Raw genomic sequence first — 24,678 nt, 5'->3', positions numbered from 1 at the left:
AACGAGCGTTGAGACGAGCCTACCTTTTGATTAAGTTCATTTTCGTTTGGTGCAGTTGAAGATATTTAATGTTACAACACCATCCCTCTCTAAGATCTACTCGCGAAACATCGCTTTTAAAACCAGTTGTTGGCCTTGTTCTTGGTCTTGTTGATAAAAACTTTCACTGAATCAACGCGTTCCTTTCATAAATAGGATATTCTGAAGTTCTCTATCTCCTCAGAATGCAAATGCTCTAGAATCTTTTGCAACAAAAAGCGTGATTATTTTATATATGTCCTTTAATTTCCAGTTGAAGCTTAACCTATTTTACTTGCATCACATTAGTATAGACTCAACTATGCATTTTGAAGACACACTGTCTTTAAATGTCAAGAGAAGGGAAACTCTAGGTACATAAAAAGCTATTGAAAGCCTTAAAGTTATAAAGTTCAATTCGTTGCTAGAAGCTTTATTGCAAGAGCAATCTACATAACTAGCATTACCAAGCAAAGCCTTTTTACAAAAGATTCTTTATGCGCATTTCACTACGCCCCATTTGAAATCATCGCAAATATTATGCTTTCTATATTTATAATCTTGGTCAAAATTTGCTGTGACAAGATGACTAATTTCATATTGATATTGTGAGCTACATGTCTTTTTTAGTTCGCCATCTCTAAATTTTGCTTTTGAAGCGAACGTCGAGTTTTTATCTCATTAGCTCAGGAATTTTGAAAATGCCAAGTATATCTAGGTATTTTTGCATCACATGGGTCGGATCTTTGTTGGCGATTCGTAATAACAACTTATGGGCCAGGGGACCCCGGAGAAATTTACATCTCGTCTAATTCATAGTATATGGAGGACTGCTTCATATGGAAACTTCCCATCTATCACCCATGCCTGTGCACTCCGGTATAGGGTTTATAGGGTACAGTTCAAATCCAGGGTACAACAGTGGTAGGCTACAGAAAACATAACAAATATAGATTTGTTATATAGATTTTGCCAGGACAATATTCTTCTGTCAAAAGGGAATGTCTGTTTAGTTCCCCATTAAATTTTGCAGCCTACCTAGCGTGATAGACATCTTGATTGGTATCTCTCTTTTTGTGTATATACCAGAAAACAAAATTTATTCTTTGGAGAAGGCGTTTGAAGGCGTGGGGAGAATTAACATATCTAAATTGTTTTGTCATGTTTCATGCATATTACGAATCTGTGTGCAAATATTTGCTTAAATTACAATAAAAGTTGAACAAACTGCACTCAAAATTGATTAAAAAAGTTAATCCTATTAACCCCGGGGGAGGAAGAGGAAGGGAAGGGAGGTCATAATGGTCCACGGCAAATTTTAATATAATATTTTCCTTTTCTTTTTTTTCTTTTTTTTTTCATATGGTAAATGACGTTTTTTAAATTTTTATATTTAATTTGAAATTTGAATATTTGGTGGAAAATGTAAAGGGTATTTATTAGTTAGTGCAAAAAACAGGTGGTAGTTTTCGGACTTTGAGAAAAACTAACGATCTGCATCTATGACGTCATACATAGTGGAAGTGATGAGTTTATAGCTAATTTTTTTTTTTTTTTGCAATTTTAATTTGAATAGGACGAAACTACCCACTAATCAAGTATCACGTGAAGGCCATAACCCCTCCCCCCCCTCGGGTCTAATAAGGTTAAGATTTTTTTTTTAAACAGAACTAGAAAGTGATGCAAGAAGTATGGTAGCACCAGCAACAGAAGAGATATGTCGTGTTTACATATGCGTTTCAATATCTCTACTGCTATTTATTTGTGGTATTTCATGAATAACAATTACTTTTTCTTCCAGGTTTAGTTTTTCTGTACTATCATCAGTTTCCTTCTGCTCATCGTCATGGGATCTTCTCATTAAAAGAGTTCCACAACAGGGATTGGACGATATTAGTAAGTCATTCTCGTTAAGATCGCATAAATTAAATAAACCCAGCACCTGTTTCCTGGCTGGTTGTTGCTTTTCCCTTTCCTGAAATTCTAACCAAAATCTTGACACTGGTTTAAGTCTTTGGTACTGACGGGTAAAATTGTTTACGATGATTGGAATAGGCATCGCAATGACAAGGATTCCAGTCATGGCACAGACGGCTCCAATTAATCTGCCAGCTAAAGCGATAAAATTAATTAAATTCAAAACTAAATAATTTTAAGCAATTATTAAATGAATTTTTTTTTGCCTATTCTACCTATTCTAGAATTTTTACCTGTCGAATGTGGTACTTCGTCTCCATATCCCACTGTTGTCATAGTAACAATACTCCACCAAAACGCACCAGGAATACTCTGCAGTGGAGATTTGCTCATTCCTCCTTCCGCATAATACACAGCACTTGAAAATAATAACACACCAAGTAATATAAAGAAAAGTAACACTCCCAATTCTCTAGCACTGTCTTTTACAGCTATCCCCAAAATCTTCATTTCACTCGAATGCCTCGATAACTTGAATACACGGAAAACACGCACTAGACGAACAGCACGCAAAAAGTATATCGATACGTTTCCTTCCATGTTAAAAATAAGCGTTATGTAGAACGGTAGTATCGAAACAAAATCAATGAGATTAAGCACATCTTTGATGAACGCACCTTTGCTGGGCGAACATACCAATCGGACGATAAACTCAATAGAGAAATACGCAATGCAAAATATTTCAATGTCGTTTAAAGCTTTCACAGTTAATTGTTTCGAAGCTGATAATTGGCTCACTGGTTTTTTGTAAGCTGGTAAAGTTTCCCAACAAAATATTATAATTGATATGATAATTGTGGTTAACGAAAACATTGACACAACACGAGCCAACAACGATGAATCTGGATATTCCAATAAAATCCATAAGTAGCACTGTATTTTATTTTCCGGAAAAGGCACTTCGTCAATATCAAAACCTTTGAGACCAGATTCAACTGCTTCCTGCTGCAGTCCGTAATAAATAACATCGCTTACAAATATGTTCTGATTTACATTGGTTGGAGCTTCAAAGACACCTGATTGGTAAAAAGTTAGAATACTCTCAAAAACTGCTGCATGTCGATTTAGAAATATCTCTCCACATTTTGTACGTGGCAGTTGATCCCTTTCTTGTTTGCATCCTAGCAATGAATTAGGAAAAAATTCCAAAGTTTGAATGGTGGTTGCAAATGATCTTCCACTGACATTAAAATAGACAAGCTCGTCTATTTTATTTTCTTCCATACCATAATATTTACTTGATGATCGTCCGTTCACTAAGGATTCCTTTTCCTCTGACATCTTCTTACCTGAAGAAAGAAAGGAGATTTATTAAATTACTTCTTTTTTATTAAGCTGGTAGAAACTAAAAGGGAATGACTTTATTGAATTACATTTTGGACAAAGCTATAAAAAAATTAGATAGATTGCATTATCTAAAATGTTCTTTTTACATCTGACAAACCAAAAAAAAATTTTTTTGGCGAACATTGGTATTTCGCGCTGGCTGAAAGTAAAAGTGCAATACCGCAAAATTTAACGGCCGAAAAAACACAATTGACTGCCTCCCATATGACGAATTTTTTATGCTCAATTCAGGTTGCTTTGTTTTTGCTTATATTATGTTTGGTGACAAAACACATATTTATAAATATTTTGATCCTCGTTCCAATTATATAAAATCGACACTTTTGTCTAAAATAATACGCAAGGACAATTGGCTCCTGAGAACCAACCATTAATTGAGAAATGGCGTGCGTAGAAAAATAACGTCGAACAATTCTACGTTTATTGAAGTTTTTTAAATTAGTAAAAAAAATGTGGGAATTAATGCCAAAAAATACCTAAATTAGCGGCAGGTCGAAATATAATTAAGTTAAAATCGTTAAAAACAAGCAACATATATTTAAAAGTTTATCCGCACATACCTGCACACCACAGTAAATTGAAAGCAAAAAACTAATAAAATCAGTATGCTAAAACCATTTCTTAAATTACTATAAACACTAAGAATAATTATAATATCTTATTTGTTAATGTATGAATTTAAAATGTTGCCGTGACCTATTGTTAGAGTGATTTCCCACGGTGGTACTGATGCGTTTGTGCTCTCGATTGGTTTGATTGATATACATTTCGCATTTTTTATTTTCTAAAAGGGGAAATGGGCTTCGAAACGATTCAATAAGCTCAATGCCCGCGCATTCTGAAGAATGGTGTATAATAAACGGACCACTTAAATATCAATGTGCAAGAAATTACAAACATATTTATAATGAATTTGCTACTTTTTTATTTTTCTTCAGTACTCATTTTGGTGGTAAAATAAGCTCGGTCTGTAAAATCTCTTTAATAATAGCCGTATTTTGTATGTCTTTGCGCTGACCCCCCGCTGAGTTAAAAAATCGTGCTACGAAAACACGAATATCAAATGCGATATATTTTTATCCACTTTGTTGCCACGGGTAATATAAAGGACGGGCGAACACATGGATTTTTCTCCACGGGCAACGACTAGTCTCTTTAATAATAGCCGTATTTTGTCTGTCTGTCCGCGAAAGCCGCTTCCTGTTACGGAAACACGAAATGCGGTATATAAAGGACGGGCGACCCCGTGGATTTTTCCACGGGTTAACGGCTAGTCTCTTTAATAATAGCCGTATTTTGTCTGTCTCTGCGCAACATGGCGGAGCAAGTAGCGAGAGACACACGGAAAATCCCCGCGGCCCTGCAGCTTTATTTCGAATCCCCGGCAGACTCCGTTTTTTTACCGGCCTTGCTTTGCCGCTCATTGTAATAAACCAATCACGAGGCTCCATTTTCACTAATGACCAATCCAAGTGCTTCGCGGCCTCAACATGCCGACGGGAGGAAACATGCTACCCCTACGAAGGCCATTTTGGTTTGGAAGTGATGGTGTGAAGTTTGTAGGTTTCCTTTCAATCCTCCTTATTTCTGAGTACTTTTTATCCTATAGGATTATTTAGTTTGTTTTCACATGTTAAGGTGAATTTTTCATCACGTTTTCTAGCTACGTATAAATCTTAAACAAACCAATTTTAAGTTTTTGGCTAGCTACAAAACGTACATTTTGAGGCAGCTAGCTTTAGCTAGCTTTATTTATTCCTATACTTTTAAAGTTTTTATTCAGTTTGGTATATTATTATTTATTTTTATGTTGAAGTTGGGTCTTCCTAGCTAGCTCCTCTTTTAGCTACATCCTGCTAAAAAGTGAAAGTAGCCAAATGCAGTTTGGCTGCAAGTGAAAGTAGCCAAATGCAGTTTGGCTGCAACAGATAGATAGATAGATGTGCATATTTTACATGGCTAGCCTCACAAATATTGAGGGATATACCCTGTCTATTATTTCCAGGAGGGGCCATGGCTTAGATGGAGAGTCCTAGAGTATTTAATGCTCATTTTGAGCGACGCAGACCCAATTAGGGCCCGCGCTCTACTAGACAACTCTCGGCAACTTCCAACGGCCCACACAGTGTGCCATCTTCCCAATTTCCCTCACATGGCTTGGGTTAACCCGGGGCTATGGTAACATTCACTCGCCCATGTTGAATCGCCGTCAAAAGGAATCGAACCCCGGTCTCCCGCACAGAGTATGAGAGCTATAACCACTAATCTACGGTGCCACAATTCTTAACAATTCTTATGCTAAATGCAGTTGGCAGCGGCCACTTTTATTACTGATTTAAAAATTTATTATGCAAAATAAAATTGCTGAGTAATTTTTTAAACTGAACCGGGTTAATGCCAGGCTGTTCACTGATTTCTTTTAAAACCGAAACGATTTGGATTTTTGGAAAATGGTATTACCCCTATGCTCATGTATGACACGATTCACCTGTTAAGCGCTCAGCCTGGTGTTAACGACTGGCTGTTTTCTGTGTTTTTATTTAAACCGTTGTGATAAATTTTATTTGGAAAATTTTATTACGCCTGTTACTCATGTATGACACAATTTACATGTTAAGTGCTCAGCCTGGTGTTAATGACGGGCTTTTTCCGTGTTTTTATTTAATCCGTTGTGATAAAGTTTTTTTACCTGCAATAAACATTCAACCTGGTGTTAACAACAGGGTGTTTTGTGTGTTTTTTATTTAAATTGAAGTTGCGATAAGTTTTTGGGGGAAAAGGCTATTATGGTTATAACGCATGTGTGACACCATTTACCTGTACTAAGTGCTCAGTCCGGTGTCATGATTAATTTGTTAAGGTTAAAATAGTCAATATTAATAAAATAATATTGACTATTTTCTTTTCTTATGACGGGGTAACAACAGGTTGTAAACTGTGTTTTTATTTCAGTTAAAGTTGCAGTAAAGTTATATATATATACATATATTTTAAAAAGTACATTACAACCGAAACACTATAATGTTGTGTGAGCTTTACTCAATTCACGACATATTCTGCATACCTGTACTAGAGCACTCCAATTATGCAGTTTTTTTAGTTTTTTTATGGGGTAACGACTGGATTTTTCCTGTGTTTTAAGTTACACTGAAATTGCAGTAAAGTTTTTTATGAAAAGGGTATTATGCGTTCTTGGCCCACTGTCATGATTAAGTTTTGAACTTTTACAGAAACTTATTCCGCAAAATAAAATAATATTGCCCGATTGTTTTTGCTATGGCGGAGTAACAACGGTTTGTAAACTGTTTTAATTCAGCTTTTGTTGCGGGAAATTATTTTTTTTTAAATATCTTACAGTCGCAACACTGCAATGGTGTGTGCCCTCCACTTGATTTACGACATACTGCATACCCGTACTAAAGCGCTCCACCTCACCGGGTCGCACAGTTTGCGGTTCTTATTAATCGCTCCTCAAGGCGTTCAACAACAGTTACTTGTGGCTTAACCCGGCGTTTCGACGCGGGGTCTCCCGGCTAGTCTCTATAATAATATCCGTCGTCTGTCTGTCTCTGCACAAAATGGTACCTCAAGTAGTGAGACCCACAAAATGCGGTATATAAACGATGTTAAAATCAGAGGATTTATCCACGGGTCACGACTAGTCTATATTGTAGTCTATAGTAATGTATAAAAAGAACAGGCCAACCCGTGGATTTTTTCACGGGCCACCGACTAGTGTATTAAATAGTAGTTAATGGAAGGTTTGTTTTCTGACAACAGGAGGAGTGTTTGTTAAAAAATGTTATCTTACTAGCTTAAAGTAGGTAATTGATACCTGTAACAAGATTTCAAAATCATTGTTGTTGCTTTATGTGTAAAAAACTTTAACCAGTTTGAAGTTTTTTTTTATTGGAAAACTTGGGTTAAAAGCATATATCGAATAAATCATGAGTATCCAAAATATGTAGGGAGCTATTTTGTCTTTTTCAGTTATATCTGGAAACTTAATAATACATTTAAAATGATTTAGGATGTTGTTTTTGTCGCCAGTGTTCATAAACTGTTTCACTGCCATTGGCTCAAGTTTTGTGTAAGTCACTAAAGTCAAAAACCAACAGCCGTTTCGTAGCCCCTTATTCGTCTAAAGGGGACGCTTTTTGCCTTTACTTTACGCCTGTACTGCACCAAAATCATCATTCTAATTTCTTCTTTTCATCTTCATGTCTGTCTATAGGCTAATTTAAAGCATAGCCATTTTCTAAACACTAGTGGTTAGCCCGTGGAGAAATCCACAGGTTCGCCCGTTGCAGCTAAGCTACCATTTTGCGTGACAGACTGACGTCCGGACAGACGTATACGGACATTATAATATAGATGCATTTTTCAATTCTAAAGTGATTTTTAATTTGGAGTCATTAATTAAAAGTCATTAATTTCGCATAATTCGTTTACTTTCTCCGATATAATATGTTCCATTCCATTTATTTTAGCGTAACATTCAGATTTAAACTAGTTTTTTTAGTAATCTGTTGCAATACCTGAAGCGGGTGACTATCTCCTGTTAGCCGTATGATACAACGGTTATTATTTTAATCTCCAAGTTTTCATTAACATACTTTATGGACAAAATATAAGTGGTTGTGGCTACATCAGAGTCGCGTATTTTGAATTTGTTAATGCTCACAGTGGACTTCTGATATTAGGTTAATTGGTTAAATCCATACTCCTGAAAGATGCTAATTTTTGCTGACGTTAACTCGACCATTTTCACCGGATTTCGCAACTTTTGTGGGCCCCAACGTGTATTATTTCGTTGTGCAGGTGCGATAGAAAATGCCACTAACAAATTTTAAATGGTTGATATCTGGCCTACGTGTGCGCAAAAGTAGCGACTTTTCACCCCGCTGGCTGCAGAGTAATGACTATTTTATTCTTTTGAAAATGACAGAAACAGTCCTTTAACTATAGCACTTATGTTTTTTCACCCCAAAAAATTATAAAAATGTATAAAATACATGAAGATATAAAATAAACGTTAAAACTACTTTCATGCAAGACTTTACATTTATTTTCTGTTGAATAATAAACGTTTTTACACCAAAAAGATAAAGCTCAATGAAAAATGTCCACTTTTCGCATAAACCAGATCGAAGTGAACACTTTAGCGAAACTTCAATGTATATCTTGTTATAGTAATTACATGGTATAGAGTACAGTTCGCCATTAGTATTGCCGACTAGTTTATAAAAGCGAAAGTTTTTCAAGGTCTTAAAAAATTAATAAGTTACATTAATGAAGTTACATCTAATAAAATCATTTTCAAGCAACACAATAACCAAACAATAAATCAAAGAACAAGACACAATATGTCTTACAATAATACGTAACTTCATTTTTCCCCGTCTAAAATAGTATTTTTTATCTGTATCAGATTCTGTGTCGGCTGTAAATATATAGCTGTGTTCATGTCGCTGCAGCTTTTTCAGACAAATTAAATTTCCATTCGTGTTGGCATGTCAATTTAACATAAAAGTGACAGGGGCACAAGAAAATTAAGCCAATTAAGCCAATTTTTTTTGCTCAAACGTTTCATAAGCAGTGATTTTTTTGAAATTGCGAAATTGCATTCAACGAATTAATTTAACACTATAGATAAATTTATACAGTATCATTTTCAACGACGGTACATTTGATCAGTCAATATACAGAAAATCTTATGCAAGTGAGTATCACCGTATTTAATGTTGCGTGAGGAGTAAGATTTTGCAAACCTTTTATTTTTAAGCGGAGGCATCTCGTTCATATTTTGTTTTCTACCGAAAAATAGGAAAATAACGATCGGAGTGAAATAAATGAATGAGGTTCAATAAGGCGGAGATAGTGTAGTGGTAGCGCTGTCAACTTCTATTCGTAAGTTTGCAGGGGCGACACTACACTCTGGCGCACTTAAAATGTAGTGTTGTCAGTCCATTCGGAATCATTCACTGACCGCTAATTGACTTATGTGGCAGCCAAACTGCGTATTCTGAGCGGGTTATGTAACTCATTTAACGTCGAACAGCCAGCAATTAGGATGGACTCCCCAAGGACCTTAAAACTTCCCATTGATTAAGTTTTTAATATAATAATTTTGGGGAAATATCAACGTTTTTATAGATAGGTTTCTAAACTAAACTACTTAAGCTACATTTTAAATTTAAGATCAAAAGATGCCTCTACCTGAGAATAGAGTTCATGTCTTACCGCTTACATTATTTTACCTGTAGAATTGCGTAAGAGGTCTGGGGATTATAAACAACATGCGTCAAGATGAAACTCGTCCATAAACTAGGTTTTTATTACAAGAATTTAATTCTTCTAATCATGGGATAAGTAGATCATCTTAAAGGGTCAAAAGAAGTATTTTTTTATTTCGTACATTTGACGTTGCCAACATTTTTAATTGGATTGTACCAGAATTAAAAAAAAAATAACCTCGCTCAAATGTTCTGATATTCAACACAGTTTGTAATTTTAATTGGTTTAAATGGATATCTTTTATTTTGCGTGTGACCTTAAAATAAAATGTGCTTCAAATTCGAAATGAAACATCTGTTTTAAATTGGATTTATATCTTATCGATTTCCAAAAATAATAAAAGAGACGAACAACAGGTAAACAAAGGATGCAACTTAGACCTTTTTGAACTGCAGAACTTTGAAATAAAATGGCGTACCCTTTTCGTTGTGTCGTCTGGTAACTAACTCTGACAAATTTATAAGTATTTTGGGTAAATATAAATGTTCATTAGTTTCAATCTTGTTTTTTTGTCTGCTCATGACACCAGGATGACAATTAAATTATAAAAGTTCTGCCGTACTCATGGTTTACTATTAAAATTAATCAGAATATTTAGGATCAAGTCAAATGATGTCTGATATAACAACCATGTATGTGAAGCGGTGGGGGAGGGAATAAGTTATTTTTCCGGCGTCATGCATGTAGCAAACGCTCTTATAAAAGTAAAATACAAAAATAAGATGAAAAAAATTGATAATATTTAAACGTAGAAAAGAAACTAACTTTTTGCAAATGACTAACTTTATCCTTGCCTTTTCTTTGCGGTATCTTTCGGCTTTGTCACTAACTTTTTCCATTTTTATGGGGGTATAAATACAATTTTAAATTTAGGTTTCAGTTGCAAAAAGGCCTTATTTTCGCCTACCTTATCCTGTTATAAGATGTGCAAAAAAAAACTTACAAATTATTCATTTGAACTTTCTTTATACAACCAGCTTCTCAAATATTGTCGAACGATAAATTATTCTTTCGTATTAAATTTTATAATTTATTATGATTAAGTCTAATTCCATATTTTATTCAACTATTAAACTTAACACCAGAAGAAACATATGCCGTCCGCGTTTTCTTTTATTTGATATACTTGATTTACATAAAGCTTCACAACAAAAACAACATGTTTTTTCTTTCATTTTTCATCTCCTTTTTGTGCACACCAAATTAAACTCTAGCTTGCTTTTAAAAAAGCACATACAGTAGTATTCTGTTTGCCGAAACAGTGAAGTCTACCTGCTTAAATGATTTTCTTTCGAACTCGAATTAGAACAGCACTTTCTATTAAACACCTTCAAGACCTACTAAAAATTTATTTTAAGGTTAAGGAGCTTCTTTTGAAGAACATAGCAATAAAGAATATTGTCAAAATGCAAATTCATTTTTTTGCATATTTTTTCTTGCAGCTGTTACATTCATAAAAGATAACTTTCAACAAATGATAACTTTCACTTGAACATAGTCAGGTTTGAGAGTCTTAGTGGGAATCTAGGCACGTGAGAGTTTAAATTTAATAACCGCCATTTTTTAATATACCTTCGGGGTTAAAGTACAGGTAATGCATGTAACCTTTCTTCATTCTTCGCGCACAATCTTGAAGGTTATAAAAGTGTTTTACATTTTAAATTATGTTATTTTTGTAATTTTTTTCAATTGTTGCCCAGTTGAGAGGCAGAGTTGCCGAAGTCTTACGCAAGGGTTGTAATTTGAGGTGTTAGAATCCTAGCGTATTCTAGATTGTCAAAGTTCACTTGTCAAACAGCAGCGGGCTTAGAACTTAATTCTTATATCTGTCACATGACAATTAACTAGTGACATAACTATATAGCCATTATCCATTATTTTTTAAGGCACTAATTGGAAAAAAAGCTCGGAATTATACAATCCTATTACAATAAATTAGTGTATAGGTGGGCAAACTTTCAAAGCTTGTGACCACAAGCAACTGTTTCAATGTAAGTAACACGCACTTGCCTAAGTTCACAGCGGACTTACCACTTCGGATCTTAGATTATTTGATTAGATCCAAAAAATGCACAAATTTTTGCTTAAGTCAGCACGCCTGGATTTAATAACTTTTCGAACTTTTCCGGGTAGTGGAGCGGATTGTTACATAATGCGGACTTTGTGGAAAGTAAACTTAGGGCATTTTTAAATCGGTTATTTGGCCTACACATCTGCCAAAGTAAAACTTTCGTACAACTACCAGCTGCAGAGTACTGGGCAAGTGATTTCGTTTCGCTATTTCGAGAAGTAACTAAAGAACGGCCTTTTACAAAAACAATATACCTGGAATTGTAAATAAGTCATTTGAATCAGATTTTTTTTTAGATCTTTTGGATTAAGGGCACCAAACATACCAAAACTTCAAAAAAATCACCAATATATTAGGAAATTCGAAAAAAATTGAAAAGAAGCTTTTGAAAATCTGCTTGAATTTTTCCCTTTTTCAGTCTTCTGATTTCAAGATGATAAAATCTCAGCTAGAGCTAGCTCGTTCCCAGGGATCTTTTACGCCTTTGGTGTTGTGACCGGCGTTGATATACGGATTTTGATTGGATGTGCGCTTTGAATATAAACGGAGAGTTGGACAGAGTTTGTTTGATTTTATAACAAGGTGATGGGGTGTGGAGAGAGGAAAATGGTGTCACAAAAAACCCCAGAAATGCTTAAAACAGGGTGCTATCAATAATATTGATGAATGAAATTTAACTGGCTGGGGCTTTAAAATTTTATGAAATTCTATTTTTATTTTATAGCTTTCTTTCGAAAACTGTGATGGGTGAAGTAGCATGCTTGTCATCCAGCCAGGTTATGATGTTAAAAATTGCCATGTTAACTTAAACATAGGGTTTATCAAAAATATTAGATTTTAGGTGCATAAAATTTCAAGATTTCAAACAGCGTTATGTTATGTAAGCTAGCTAGTTCTTTGCAGCTATCATTACTCCACCCCTAGTTACCTATGTATTTTCACATTACACGTTTTTCAAACTACATATTAGGAGCATTGAAATTTCTTTAGATGGATAGAAACACATTGTTTTGTTTTTACCACATTCCTCTTTAAATCAATCAACTCTAAATCATCAAAAATTAGTCATTTTGCTATATTACATACATTCCTGCCCTTGAAACTGGGCGCTAGCGAAGCGCTTTGTAGGGACAAATTTTTGGCTTATTTTCATTTGTCTCGATAGCCCAAATAATTTTCATGGTCTGTTTTTCACAACTATTTTGGTTAGTGCTGCGAAAAGAGGCAGAAATGCAAAATCCTGCCTGATGTTTCTTCAACTAATTTTTTACTTTAACTGACGTTTTGCTTTTTAATAACACGTTTAAATGGTGTTGCTAACCCTCTTTGTGGTATATTGACATGGGTAAGATGTTGGAATCGAAGAAAACTTAAATTACTGACTTTTATAGAGAGGCAAGAGAAGACATATTTTTGATGTTGGTTTTAGGGGTTAGCTTCCTGAAGTTGCAAGCTACATATACCATACATTTTGTGTTGTGAGGAATAAAGTAATGGTTAAAAAGAAACACTATTCTATCATTATCAGTGCACTTTGGCAAGAAGAAATAAAAATTACAGCTAGCTATAAAAAGACTTTAAGAAAGTTTTTTTACAGTAAGCTATAGCTAGCTAGCTAGCTAGCTAGCTAGCTATATATGGATCTGCAAGTTTGACATGGATGAACGTGGAAGAGCATTTAATAAAGGATTTATTTGCAAAGTATAGCTAACTAGTTATATAAAAAAGAGCACAGATGAAATCGACTGAAAATAAAATACACACTTCAATGATATAATGACTGCCTTTAACTTTTCGTTAGAAATTATTGTATATAAATATTACATAACTAGCTAGGAAGAGATATATATAATAGCATGTTACACTGTATTACTGTGTTCTTAATTATGGTAAAACGCAAGAATAAATTTAGGCAAGGTCCATTTTTAGAATTTTGTGATAGCTATAGTAATTTTGGTACATTGACATAAGAAAAATTTGGCAACCGAAAATATTCGACGAAAAGAGTTAAAGTCACTAAATTTGTTTAAAAAGTTACTTTCCATTAAATTATTCCAATGCAAAATTGAGGCGTAGCAATTTTTAAGGCTAAGTTGGTGTTTGAACTGCACTGTTAAGTTGAGTGATATTAGAAATGAGTTTTTATGATCCTATTTTTAGCATCTGGGCACTTGCCCACCTATATATCTGATTACTGTATGACTAAGGCTACGACATATTTGAGTGACCAAGTGTGACCCCTAGCTAACAAAAACTACAACGAGACAGATATAGCCAGCTTTTTGACAATTTTAATTTGGTTTATAAAAAATGTAGGTAGCTTCGCCCTGGTTAGTTAAATAAAGTTTCCTAACAAATACAAAATAAGAAATTTTGGAATTGTTTTTTAATAATATAGCTACAATCCCGGTCAAAAATAATGGCAGTAAACCCTTTTTTCATGTGTAGCAAGAGCTTGATAAGTACAAAGCCCCCTTTCCCCCAGTATCAATGTTCAAAAGTTGTGCTAACGCGTTTCCAAACATTGGTAATGGGGGAGAGGGGGTAAGAAAGGATTATACTGCACTTTTTGTAGCTTACTGCCAATATATTTTGACCGGGATTGTCTCTGAAATTTTAGACTTAAAATTTTTTCGGCAATTTTTTGCAGTAATTTTTTTGACTTAATTTTTAAATTAATTCTAAAGGTGGATACTATATATATGTTTTGAAGTATGTACCAGCATTGTTTCTTTTGTGCCATGCTAAAATTGGAAACAATAGAAATGCTAAAACAATAGATGACGAGGCGAATGGGGCATTTTTCGATAATCGCGAGACATTATAATATTCCGTGAAAAATTGTAAATACGTTATTGTTACTAATTTTTGTGGGTATTAATTTTGACGCAGTTGTGCGAAAAAAAATTTAGTACAGAAGCAACGCGCAAAATGTTTTGGGTGAAAAGTACTACGCGCAAAAAATATATATATACCTTTTCAAGAATGAAAGGGTACATGTATATTGAGTCAAAAATTCAGAAAATTAGTACCAATAAGGTAGTGCTAAGCTCTGTAAGGGAAGATCGAACTGAAAAAAGGACCTTGTTTATGTTTGTTTTGCATGTACATAACTGCCAACAGAAACAATGATAACAACTACATGTATATTTTCGTCTTTTTAGAAAGATATATATAAACATAAAACCAGCGCAAAATCAAAATGTCTCCAAAAAACAGTCGGGGTAAGTATCAAAAAATGGACCTACAAACTTCCATGAAGTTGAGGATATTGCATCAGGAGAACGGTCTGAGTTGTTATGAGCTTGTCAAGTGTTATGGAAAACAGTTTTCAAAGCGGACCATTTACAGGCATGCAAAAAAACCTATGGATGCCGCTGCCCTGTTCGATCCACGGAAAGAAAACCAAGGTCGCCCTCGAAAGTTGTCTATCCGTATGGAACGAATTATTGTCAGGACTGTGGCACAATTGCGACGGAATGGGGTACAGTTTTCCTCGAAGAAAGTTCAAGAGACAGCAGGACTCAGCTGGAAGATAAGTAACAGAGACATACAACGTTGTTTGCAGAAACATGGTTACAAGTATTGTCAATCAAGGAAAAAAGGACTTTTGAGCGTGAAAGACAAATTCATTCGCACGAAGTTTGCTAGGCAACAGTTAAATCTCCCGGCCGAGTACTGGACTAAGGAGATTGGGTTTTATTTGGATGGGATTGGATTTGCATTTAAGCCCAACCCGGCTGGAGAGGCGAGAACAGTATCAAGTATGACCTGGCGTAGGCCCAACGAAGGTCTTTCTATCACAACAAAAGGACGAAAAGAAGGCAGTGGGGGTAAGATGGCAAATTTTTTCGTTGCGATTAGTTTTGGTAATGGGGTTGTCATGTGTCACCATCATGACTGGAAAATCACTGGCGACAATTTTGCCAGGTATGTTGTTGATGAACAATTCCCCACTGCCTTCGCGAAGAGCGAGTCTGCGCTACCGTACAAGTTTCTTCAGGATGGATGTCCTGAACAAAATTCAAAAGCAGCGAGGGTGGCCTTGGAGCGCAAAGGTTATGTCATGGTCAAAATACCGGCACGCTCCCCGGATCTAAACCCAATAGAAAATTTTTTCCACCTGGTTAGGACAAAATTAAAAGAAGACGCAATGAAACAGAACATCACAGCAGAAACATATGAACAGTTTGTGAACAGAATCAAGCAAACCATGTTGACAGGTATTCCAAAACAAACTATTGACAACCTGATATCATCAATGCCAAAAAGGTTGGCACTTGTGCAAAAGCACAAAGGTGCCAGAACAAAATATTAAGTTTTTAAAGATATTTAGCTGTAAATTCTATGCGTCACAGTGCGTCACTAATGCGTCACTCGGTTTTTTGCATGTGTTTAACTGTTAAATGTATGCGTCACATGCGTCACAACATTTTTTTTTAAAGATATATATACTATTCTTTTAAAACTTTGGATGTGACGCATGTGACGCATTAAATTCTTTTACAGAATATTACTATATATCTTGTGACGCATATGTGACGCACTTGTGACGCATGGAATATAATAACTTTTAAATACGAACATAGTTTTTATATATTATACATTTTACGCATCCACGCCTTGGATAACCAGGGTACAAAAACAGTGCGGACAAGGTTCTAAGTGTTTCATCGATTCCTTTGGGATTTCTTCAATGAATTTAAATTCTCGCCACCTTGAACTCATCATATCTGTTTCGCGTTGGCCTCTGGCTATATTTTTCAACATGTTTAATTGAACCTTTGCTTGTAGCCAAAATTGGCATGGAATTGTCCCTGCCTATAACCATGTCAGTGGCAAACTGGTTTTTAGGCCTTGGCAGGTGAACAGTCTGACCTTTCAACAGCAGGAGAAATTCGTTCCATGCGATTAATTCCGCTGACCACCTAAAATCATTAAGGTAGGCGAGTTCACATTCATCGAGGCCAACCCATGCGTACTTGCTGCTTGCAGGATTAATAAAACAATTGAAAATTAGTTCTACAGGGTTCAACAAGAATGATTTTCCACAACTTGTTGGTCCTGTTAACAGGATATTGTTATTTTTCTTGCGACCACGCTTCAGACATTCTCGCAGAGCATCAGCAAAAACGTATATATTGATGCTATTGTTTCTTAACACTTGCCTTGCACACACCAACCAAGTGCCGTTGCATCCGTCTACGCAGGCTGTGTTTGATTTTTCTACCACAACGTCAAGTCTACATTTTCGCTGTCGCTCGATCGCTTTAGGGGCACTGTGCATTTTCCAAGTTACCGAAATGAGTTCTGAGAGTGCCTTTGAAGACTTATTTAAGATAATATTGAATAAGTCTGGCTGATTCTCAGCTTGTCTCCGATTTGCCACTGACATGAGCTGAGTGTCATTTTATATGTCGTTTTCAACAAGAAACTTGGCAACATCACTATTAGATAAGCGTCGTTTAGCTGAAGCTTCCGGTTTTTGTACTGGACCTCCCGGCGTTTCTTTGAATTTTGGGAAAAACGAGTGAAACCCCGCTTTGACACTGGTGATTTGGCATTCTTTAAGTTTGGGTGATTTTTCCTGTGCAAAACTGACTCAAACGGTTTATCTTTGCAACCATAACGGTATGCAGCCAAGTACCCATAGTTTTTGGATGAGAATTCACAGAAATCTTACGTGTCTTGTAAAGGTGCTGATGAATGGGGCGCCAACGACGGGTTCCACTCAGTTTCAATGCCATGTGGTAGTGTTGATGCTCACCATCTGCATGAACCTCTGTACAAGTAGCCCAGTGTTCGACATTAGCCTTAGGCGTCCCTGTGGAAAATGCCTCTAATACGATGTCAGTGAACGCCTTTTGATTTGGAACAACACTTAGATCTGCTTTGGAGTACGTTAACATATACGTTCTGCAACTGTCTTTGTTCTCAAGCTCCTCATCGCTATTTATATTGTTTGCCATTCTATATTAGGTTTTATACTTTATTTTATACGTTATTTTAGGCTAGGATGAGAGCTTATTTCTTGTGTTGAATATCATTTAATTTCACTTTCGTTTTCTTCGAATTTTGGCGCCTAATTTTGCTTATCATTTCACTGGATTCGTTACAGAATAGTAGTCTCATAGAAACTAGGGTCAAGTCCACGTGTAAATTCTAGTTACAGAGGCCTTTTTGACTTTCTCTATGAAGAAAAAGGCCACAACTCTTGTCAAATTTTTTTCTTGAAATTCAGACAATCCCGGTCAAAAATAATGGCAGTAAACCCTTTTTTCATGTGTAGCAAGAGCTTGATAAGTACAAAGCCCCCTTTCCCCCAGTATCAATGTTCAAAAGTTGTGCTAACGCGTTTCCAAACATTGATAATGGGGGAGAGGGGGTAAGAAAGGATTATACTGCACTTTTTGTAGCTTACTGCCAATATATTTTGACCGGGATTGTAGCTAGGATCTTTTTAATGGGCATGAAACTATTAGTTTAGAAAAAAAAACATTGCTTTCTTTACTTGTGTTTAATGAGCTACATTATTTTGGCTGTACTAGTAGCTATATAAATCTTGAATGACATGCTAGCAATCCCTCTTTGATCAGCACTGTGATATTTTTAAGACAATATTATAACTTGTGATGTAACTAACTATCAAAATAAGGTTTCTTTCTCTTTTGACTGCCAACTTTTCATGATGAGTGTACCCCACAACTTGAAGCAATTAAATTAATAACCAAGTTTAGGTCTTGAACTTTCATAATATACATTCTTATGTCAATACTGAGTATCCTTCCTTTAAATAATTGTAAAATCAATATATCGAACCAGTTTAAAAAGTGAAAATACAAGGGAAAAAGTGAATAATTCTCTTCGCACTGCATGTTTTCTTAGCAAATGCCTTACGCTCTGCGGGGGATATAAAAATTTGTCCCTACAAGCGCTTCGCTAATGCCCAGACCTGCGCGGTATGAAACTCCTTAATCGAGTTAGCTATAACACATAACTGATAAACTAATTGTTAGCCAGCATTAGGAAAAAGTGACTATGGGTCTAAAAACAAAAACTTAGATAGCTTGCTATCTAAGTTGTTGCTGTTAAGCATAAATAATTTACACAAAATTTATTATGACGCAACCTTAACTTCTTAAAAAATTTTTAATTCACCCAAATACCTTTACTCGCTTTTTGCTTGCTGATTCACGGATTGAAAATCACCCTTATTAGGACCCGGGCAAATACGCAGCCGCCTTGTCAGGACGTTATAGGCCTAAATGAGCTCTGGGGACGAGGTTGAGCTACTGAAGGAGTCATTTTGTTAACAAAAGTATTTCAATAAGGCCTTTTTGGCACCTTTCAACCTTTTAGGTATCAATTAACGTTTCACATCATAGAAAACACCTCAACTTAAATTTAACATGTAAACAGCTGTACCTACTCAAAAATCTTTTATCTTCGCCCTACCTTAAATTTCTATATCGCTTTATCAAAATCCACCTTTAAATCATTTTACGGTTCGCAGATGCCCGATTACTTAGCAAGTAAACATTTTAAAATCTTTCAAAAGCATTGCAATACCAGATATCAACTTTTTAAAAATATATGCCGTTTGGTAGAGTGCAGTTTTGGCTAGGTAACCTCGTCTCATAGCCTCCTAGGTTTTTGCGTCGAGGCAGAACCTGAATATTAACCAAAGAAGCCTTGTAGATCGAGTTTTTAAGCTTACACTTTTTATGAATTATTTTCAAAACAAAATTGACGATTATTAGTACACAGGCATGCTTAAAAATAAATCACGAAATTGTTCATGTATATTTATAGCCATTTTTTTCGCCACTCCCTTTATTAACTTTTTTTTATTCTCTGCTATTTTAAAATCTCAACCGTTTTTTTTCATGCCTGTTTCTTCCCCGTTAATCACAAGAAAATTTAAATGTGATTCTTTTTAAAGGGGTTACGAAACCAATCACGCAATTTACGAAGAATGTCGTGTAATAAATGGACCACTCAAAAGGTCAAGGTGAAAGAAATTATACACACTTCAGAACAACAAAGTCGTCTAGACAACGTATTTATGAATAATTAAAACTTTTATGATAAATTTGCTACTTTTTTATTATTTTTTAAAGAAAGAAAACTTTTCCTGCAGTAATCTTTTCGGCAGTAAAATAACCTACGGTTTGTAAAATATATTAAATATCAGTAAATCAAAAGTTTGTTTTGATAAAAACGAGGAGCTGTATTTGTTAAAAATGCTATGTTATTAGCTTTAAAAAGGTAATTAATACATCTAAAAAGATTTTTAAGTCATTGTTGTTGCTTCGATTATCTTTATGTACAATAAACTTATATCTTTCTCTGCAATATTTCGAAGATTATAGCTAGCTAGCTAGTTGAAAAGGTTTGAAGTTTATTTTATTAGAAAGTTTGAGTTTAAACTTAAATCGAATTAATCATTGATATCCGATATATGTTGATAACGTTTCTGTCATTTAGAATATATAATATTTAAAATGATTTAAGTTGTTGTTATTGTCCTTAGTGATCATAATTTTTAGCTTGATTTTCGTCTAAGTTACTAAAGCCGAAAATCTACAGTCGTTTTCGTATCTCCTTTAATCCACTAAACGTTTATGAAACAAAATAAAATTCAAACTTTTTTTCACAGTGTTTTTTTACTAACGAAATGTTATTTTTACCGACTAGTAATTGAATATGTAACAAAACTCTACAAAAAAGCTATAGAACGGGTTTTTTTTGTTTTGAAACCTATTTTTTTAAGTACCCTGGTAGAAGATAAAAAGAGGGGCACCATGCAGGGCCCAAAACATGGATATCACCGTTCTCGAAAAGCCAATAAGAATATCAATATCACTAGTTGAGTTTCACCCTTAGCACTCCTTAATTCTGAATGTTTAGGTTAAGTTTCTCTACTACACATCATACTGATGATGAAAATATCACGGTATTGTGACAGCTAATACTGTTGAGGGTTAAAATCGGTCCCAGAATGAAAATTCGACTGTCCTTGGAGTGAAGAACTTGACTGTGCAAAACAAAAATAAGTAAAATAATACATTTTTTTATTTATTTTTCTAGTTTAGTACGATTAAGTGAATGATACTAACTTAAGCAAATGACTCAACGAAAGTAGGCGCGCAAGCCAAATATTATCGACCTTTTTAACTAACGTGCACCCGCTACGTTTTAAGCTATAATTAGGCTGCGTATAATACCACAGGCTAGACAAATGTGGCTTATTTAAATCAAGGCAACACCATTTATTTCAAAGACATTTATTGACTCGTTGATACAATCCTAAACAACAGCATTGTGAAATATGTTAAAATTACATTGCACGTACAAAATATGAAAAAAAAATTCCTACCTTTTCTTTGTTTGATGCGAGCCATGTTGGCATTTTGTGGTGCATTTGGTATGAAAAACATTTCTCCCGCTGATTTGACTTGTTTATCTCTTTTTTCTAGAAGGTTAAAAGAAAGTTGTGCAAAATATTACCATAGCAACATGTGGTGTAGGTAGGAAACAAATATATAGCAATTTAATTTTAGTATAATTAATTAAAATTTTTTGAACTCCCCCGTTATAAGTAACACGAAGTATATTCAGAGACAAGTATTAAAACATTCCACTATTTTGTATTGATATTATTCTTTTCTTTTTTAAGAAAAAAACAACGTAAAAGTCATTTTCAGTTTCCTCTATTTCTTCTTCTTCTTCTTCTTAAAACTGGCAGTTGAACTGAACGCATTTTTAGAATATTCTGTCGCAAAATTCAAAATTAGGTTAGTGTCTCTCTGTCTCAACTAATTTTATTTATGAAACACAAATATTTGTCAACAATGGCAATTTTGTGGTGTATACACAAGCCTTCCTTTGTATTATGAGTGAAAAAAGATATGGCGCAAGAATCACTGTGATTTTGAGAAGTTTTTAATTTTATGGCTGTCGAAATATTTTAATAATTCAGAAACTGTAAAGCACGTTACATTAGGTCAAACCTATGAATTTTTCTAAGGTTTTGCTGTTCCCCTCAATTCTTCAATTTTTGATTTTGGACAAATAGGCCTGACGTGACCTGGTTTATCTTTTGACTGGAAATACTGTGTCATGTAAGTTGTAAGTGTAACTTGATAAAAAGCTACAACAAAAATAATACTTTTGACATTCGAAGGCGAAACATCGAGTTGCGATAAAGAAGTTTTAATGGGGTATCATATATCTTGAAAGAATCTTTGAACTTTCAAGCACTAAAATCGCATTATTCCAGATAAACATTCAATGATATAATCAGACATATGGCCAAGTTATCTACGCGAAATAGTAACACATAATCAATTTTTTTCTATCATCCGGTTGTGGCCGAGTTTTGTTTTGCTGTGTCAAAATGTTGATTTTACATCGTCCAATATCAATATATGATTTAAGTATGGATTAACCATAAGGAATGCAAATAAAAACATTGATGAATAAACAAATAGATTATTTAATAAACTGACAAATTAAAGAGAGAACAGGTTACTAAGCAACTGATGATCAGTAGCATGAAATTACACATTGGAATGTAGCTCCTCCAGTGTGATCGTCTTGACAAAATTGTTTTGAAGTTAATTATGGAAAAAATAAAGCAGCCTGTTTGATACCAACGCGATGAACACCTTATCGGTCCTTATAACGCCGACCCTAACTGACGCTAATTATTGGCGTGTGGCGGAATTAGGCCTATCGTTATAAAAGCTTGGCGTAAAAGAAGTTGAAATATCAAGCAAAAGGCCAAAAACGACGTAAATTTTATAACCCTTATTTTTGCTCAATTAGACTTGGAAAAGGTATATGATGACATCGATGCTCATTTTCAATTGACATAATCTATTCTACTTTCTTCAGTTTTTCTTTTACAATAGGAATATAACCATTATGAAAATGTTAACGAGAACAGCAACCGATGATAACAAAATTTAAAGAAATATTATAGGAATCCTTTAAAATCATTTTCTAAATGAATTAATCCCTTTTAACCATACCAATATCCATAAAAGGGATTTAACAAATATTTCTCAACTGAGCTGCTTCATTTAAAGCTTTTCGTAAGGCTGAAATAACAGTTTTCTTGGATTGTTTATAATGATCATACATCTCGATTATCTCATTTCGCGTGTATAACGGTTTTAACATACCAACTTAGCGGTAAAAAAACAATCGGAAAAAAGTGACTAAATTTTGGCTAGGTGACTAACATTTTTTACTGACTAAAATTTTTGCCGACTTTTTTATTACCGACCAAACTTTTTTGCCGACAATTTTTTTACCGACCTAACTTTTTTCCGATTTTTTTCCGACCATTTTTTTTTGCCGATTTTTCTTCCTTGTTGCCAATTTTTATCAGTTTTATGCAATTATTCTTTATTAGTGACTAACTTAAAAAGTGACTAACTCGGCAAAAAGTGACTAAATTTTGTCCAAGTGACTAATATTTTTGCCGACTTTTTATTTTTGCCGACTAATTTTTTTGCCGACTTTTTTGTTACCGATAAGGTATAACATCTATTTTCACATCATGAGCCGAGGCACCCTTTTTTAACTGTTGCGCAACTTGAGTTGCGTACCAATTCTTGTAGTTTTCAGTTATTAATTTTTTTGCACTCTTGTTAACAGAAATATCCAAATGTTGGAACAAGTGTGTGTGTTTGTTATTGAATTAAATATTGAAATTGTTTACCCAGGATAGCCTCTTCAGTTTCTATTGGTACTGCTATAAGCGAGGGTACTGCAAAGCGGGTCCTAGTCCATTTAAAGCTCCCATTTAACCTATAAAGGTCGTGCAAAAACAGCGATCGCCCAACTAGACAACAGCCTAAGGTATCAATCCTATTCTCATGCAGAAAAGATAGATTCACATTTTATAGTCACTGGCATGACTCATCCGGGGTTTGAGTCCAAGACCTTCCGCACTGGCAGCGAATTTTCTACCACAACGCTACCAGTCGGTATATGAATTACGATATCATTCTTTTCGAGTAAATCATTTACAGTACTTGTCACATTTTGTAATCCCATTACGGATTAATCCATCCTATAAACGGCGCCGATTTTATAAGAACTTTCAATCATTGTAATGCAAAAGCTTTTTTTATTCTAGCTTGGTTTCCATCTGACGTTAATTCGCGTTAAGCAGGTGCGCTTATTGGATTTAATTTTTTGACACCTAATGAAAACGTCAATGACTTATTAGCGCACTTAAAAATGCAGAAGCGGGTGCGGGGCACCACAAACTTTAAACGTGTTCTTAACGTTGAATAATTAAGCCAACCAAAATTATGTGTGATGAATCCATTAAAATATTTCCTAGTTGTGTATATCGCTTCACTACTTTTATCAGTACTACTTTCGCGCCTTTTCTTGTAGAGATTAAAGTCATATTAGCTGTGAAAAAAATATAAACAACAGATCTAACAGCAATCCAGTCCATAAAGTTGGTTTTTCGTTTTGTTAATCACTTACCTGGATAAAGAAGACAATAAAAAATTGCCTTTGCAAACAAGTAACCTTAAATAGATAAACTTCGAAATACTTCTGCAATATTTTGTTGTTTATCCCTGTACACTTTTTAAAACAATTTGTCAAATAATATTTCGTCTTCTTCTTCAGCAATTTTTAGTTTCTGCCCCTTTCACAGTTCGATCACAATTTTCAACTTAAATTTCGTTATATCAACAGACACCATTATTTAGCTTTTTTTGTATTTTGAATATAAGAGAATCAACCATGTATTAATTATTCCTATATTCGATTTATTTCATTTCGAGATTTTTCTGGTTTCAATTTAGCTTTAATAACAAAGAGGATTTGTAAAGTTAAACATAAATAATGAATAAAAGTAACACAAATAAAACATGTGCAAGTGCTACCTTTGGTGAAATCGATTATTAATAATAATAATAATAATAATAATAATA

General features: G+C 34.5%; 1 protein-coding gene across 3 annotated transcripts; it reads right to left on the bottom strand.

The window, feature by feature from the left end:
* Positions 1–1,169: 1,169 nt before the first annotated feature.
* On the bottom strand, positions 1,170–24,359 carry LOC130644427 (potassium voltage-gated channel subfamily A member 2-like). Of its 3 annotated transcripts, XM_057450034.1 has the most exons (4): positions 24,224–24,359; positions 21,090–21,185; positions 2,229–3,284; positions 1,170–2,130 (listed from the first exon to the last, which is right to left on the bottom strand). In XM_057450034.1, exons 2-4 carry the CDS (start codon positions 21,148–21,150, stop codon positions 1,745–1,747), a joined length of 1,503 nt encoding a protein of 500 aa, XP_057306017.1. In that variant the 5' UTR covers positions 21,151–21,185; positions 24,224–24,359; the 3' UTR covers positions 1,170–1,744. The 3 variants fall into 3 exon arrangements, with proteins under 3 accessions (XP_057306017.1, XP_057306018.1, XP_057306019.1); XM_057450035.1 differs by lacking the exons at positions 21,090–21,185; positions 24,224–24,359 and adding an exon at positions 10,583–10,727; XM_057450036.1 differs by lacking the exons at positions 21,090–21,185; positions 24,224–24,359 and adding an exon at positions 3,903–4,096.
* Between the last annotated feature and the right edge of the window lie 319 nt (positions 24,360–24,678).

This window comes from Hydractinia symbiolongicarpus, chromosome 5, assembly GCF_029227915.1.
Source record: "Hydractinia symbiolongicarpus strain clone_291-10 chromosome 5, HSymV2.1, whole genome shotgun sequence".
In the NCBI taxonomy this organism is placed as follows: Eukaryota; Metazoa; Cnidaria; class Hydrozoa; order Anthoathecata; family Hydractiniidae; genus Hydractinia; species Hydractinia symbiolongicarpus.
Note: the sequence above shows the minus strand (reverse complement) of the source record. Positions and strands in the feature narration are given on the sequence as shown.

Bases quoted from the DNA above. Each gene is read 5' to 3' on its own strand.
- LOC130644427 (XM_057450034.1), bottom strand. From the start codon at position 21,150: ATGTTTTTCATACCAAATGCACCACAAAATGCCAACATGGCTCGCATC. The intron at 3,285-21,089 runs GTAGGAATTTTT...TTCTTTCTTCAG, and splicing joins TCGCATCAAACAAAGAAAAG to GTAAGAAGATGTCAGAGGAA. The intron at 2,131-2,228 runs GTAAAAATTCTA...TTATCGCTTTAG, and splicing joins CGAAGTACCACATTCGACAG to CTGGCAGATTAATTGGAGCC.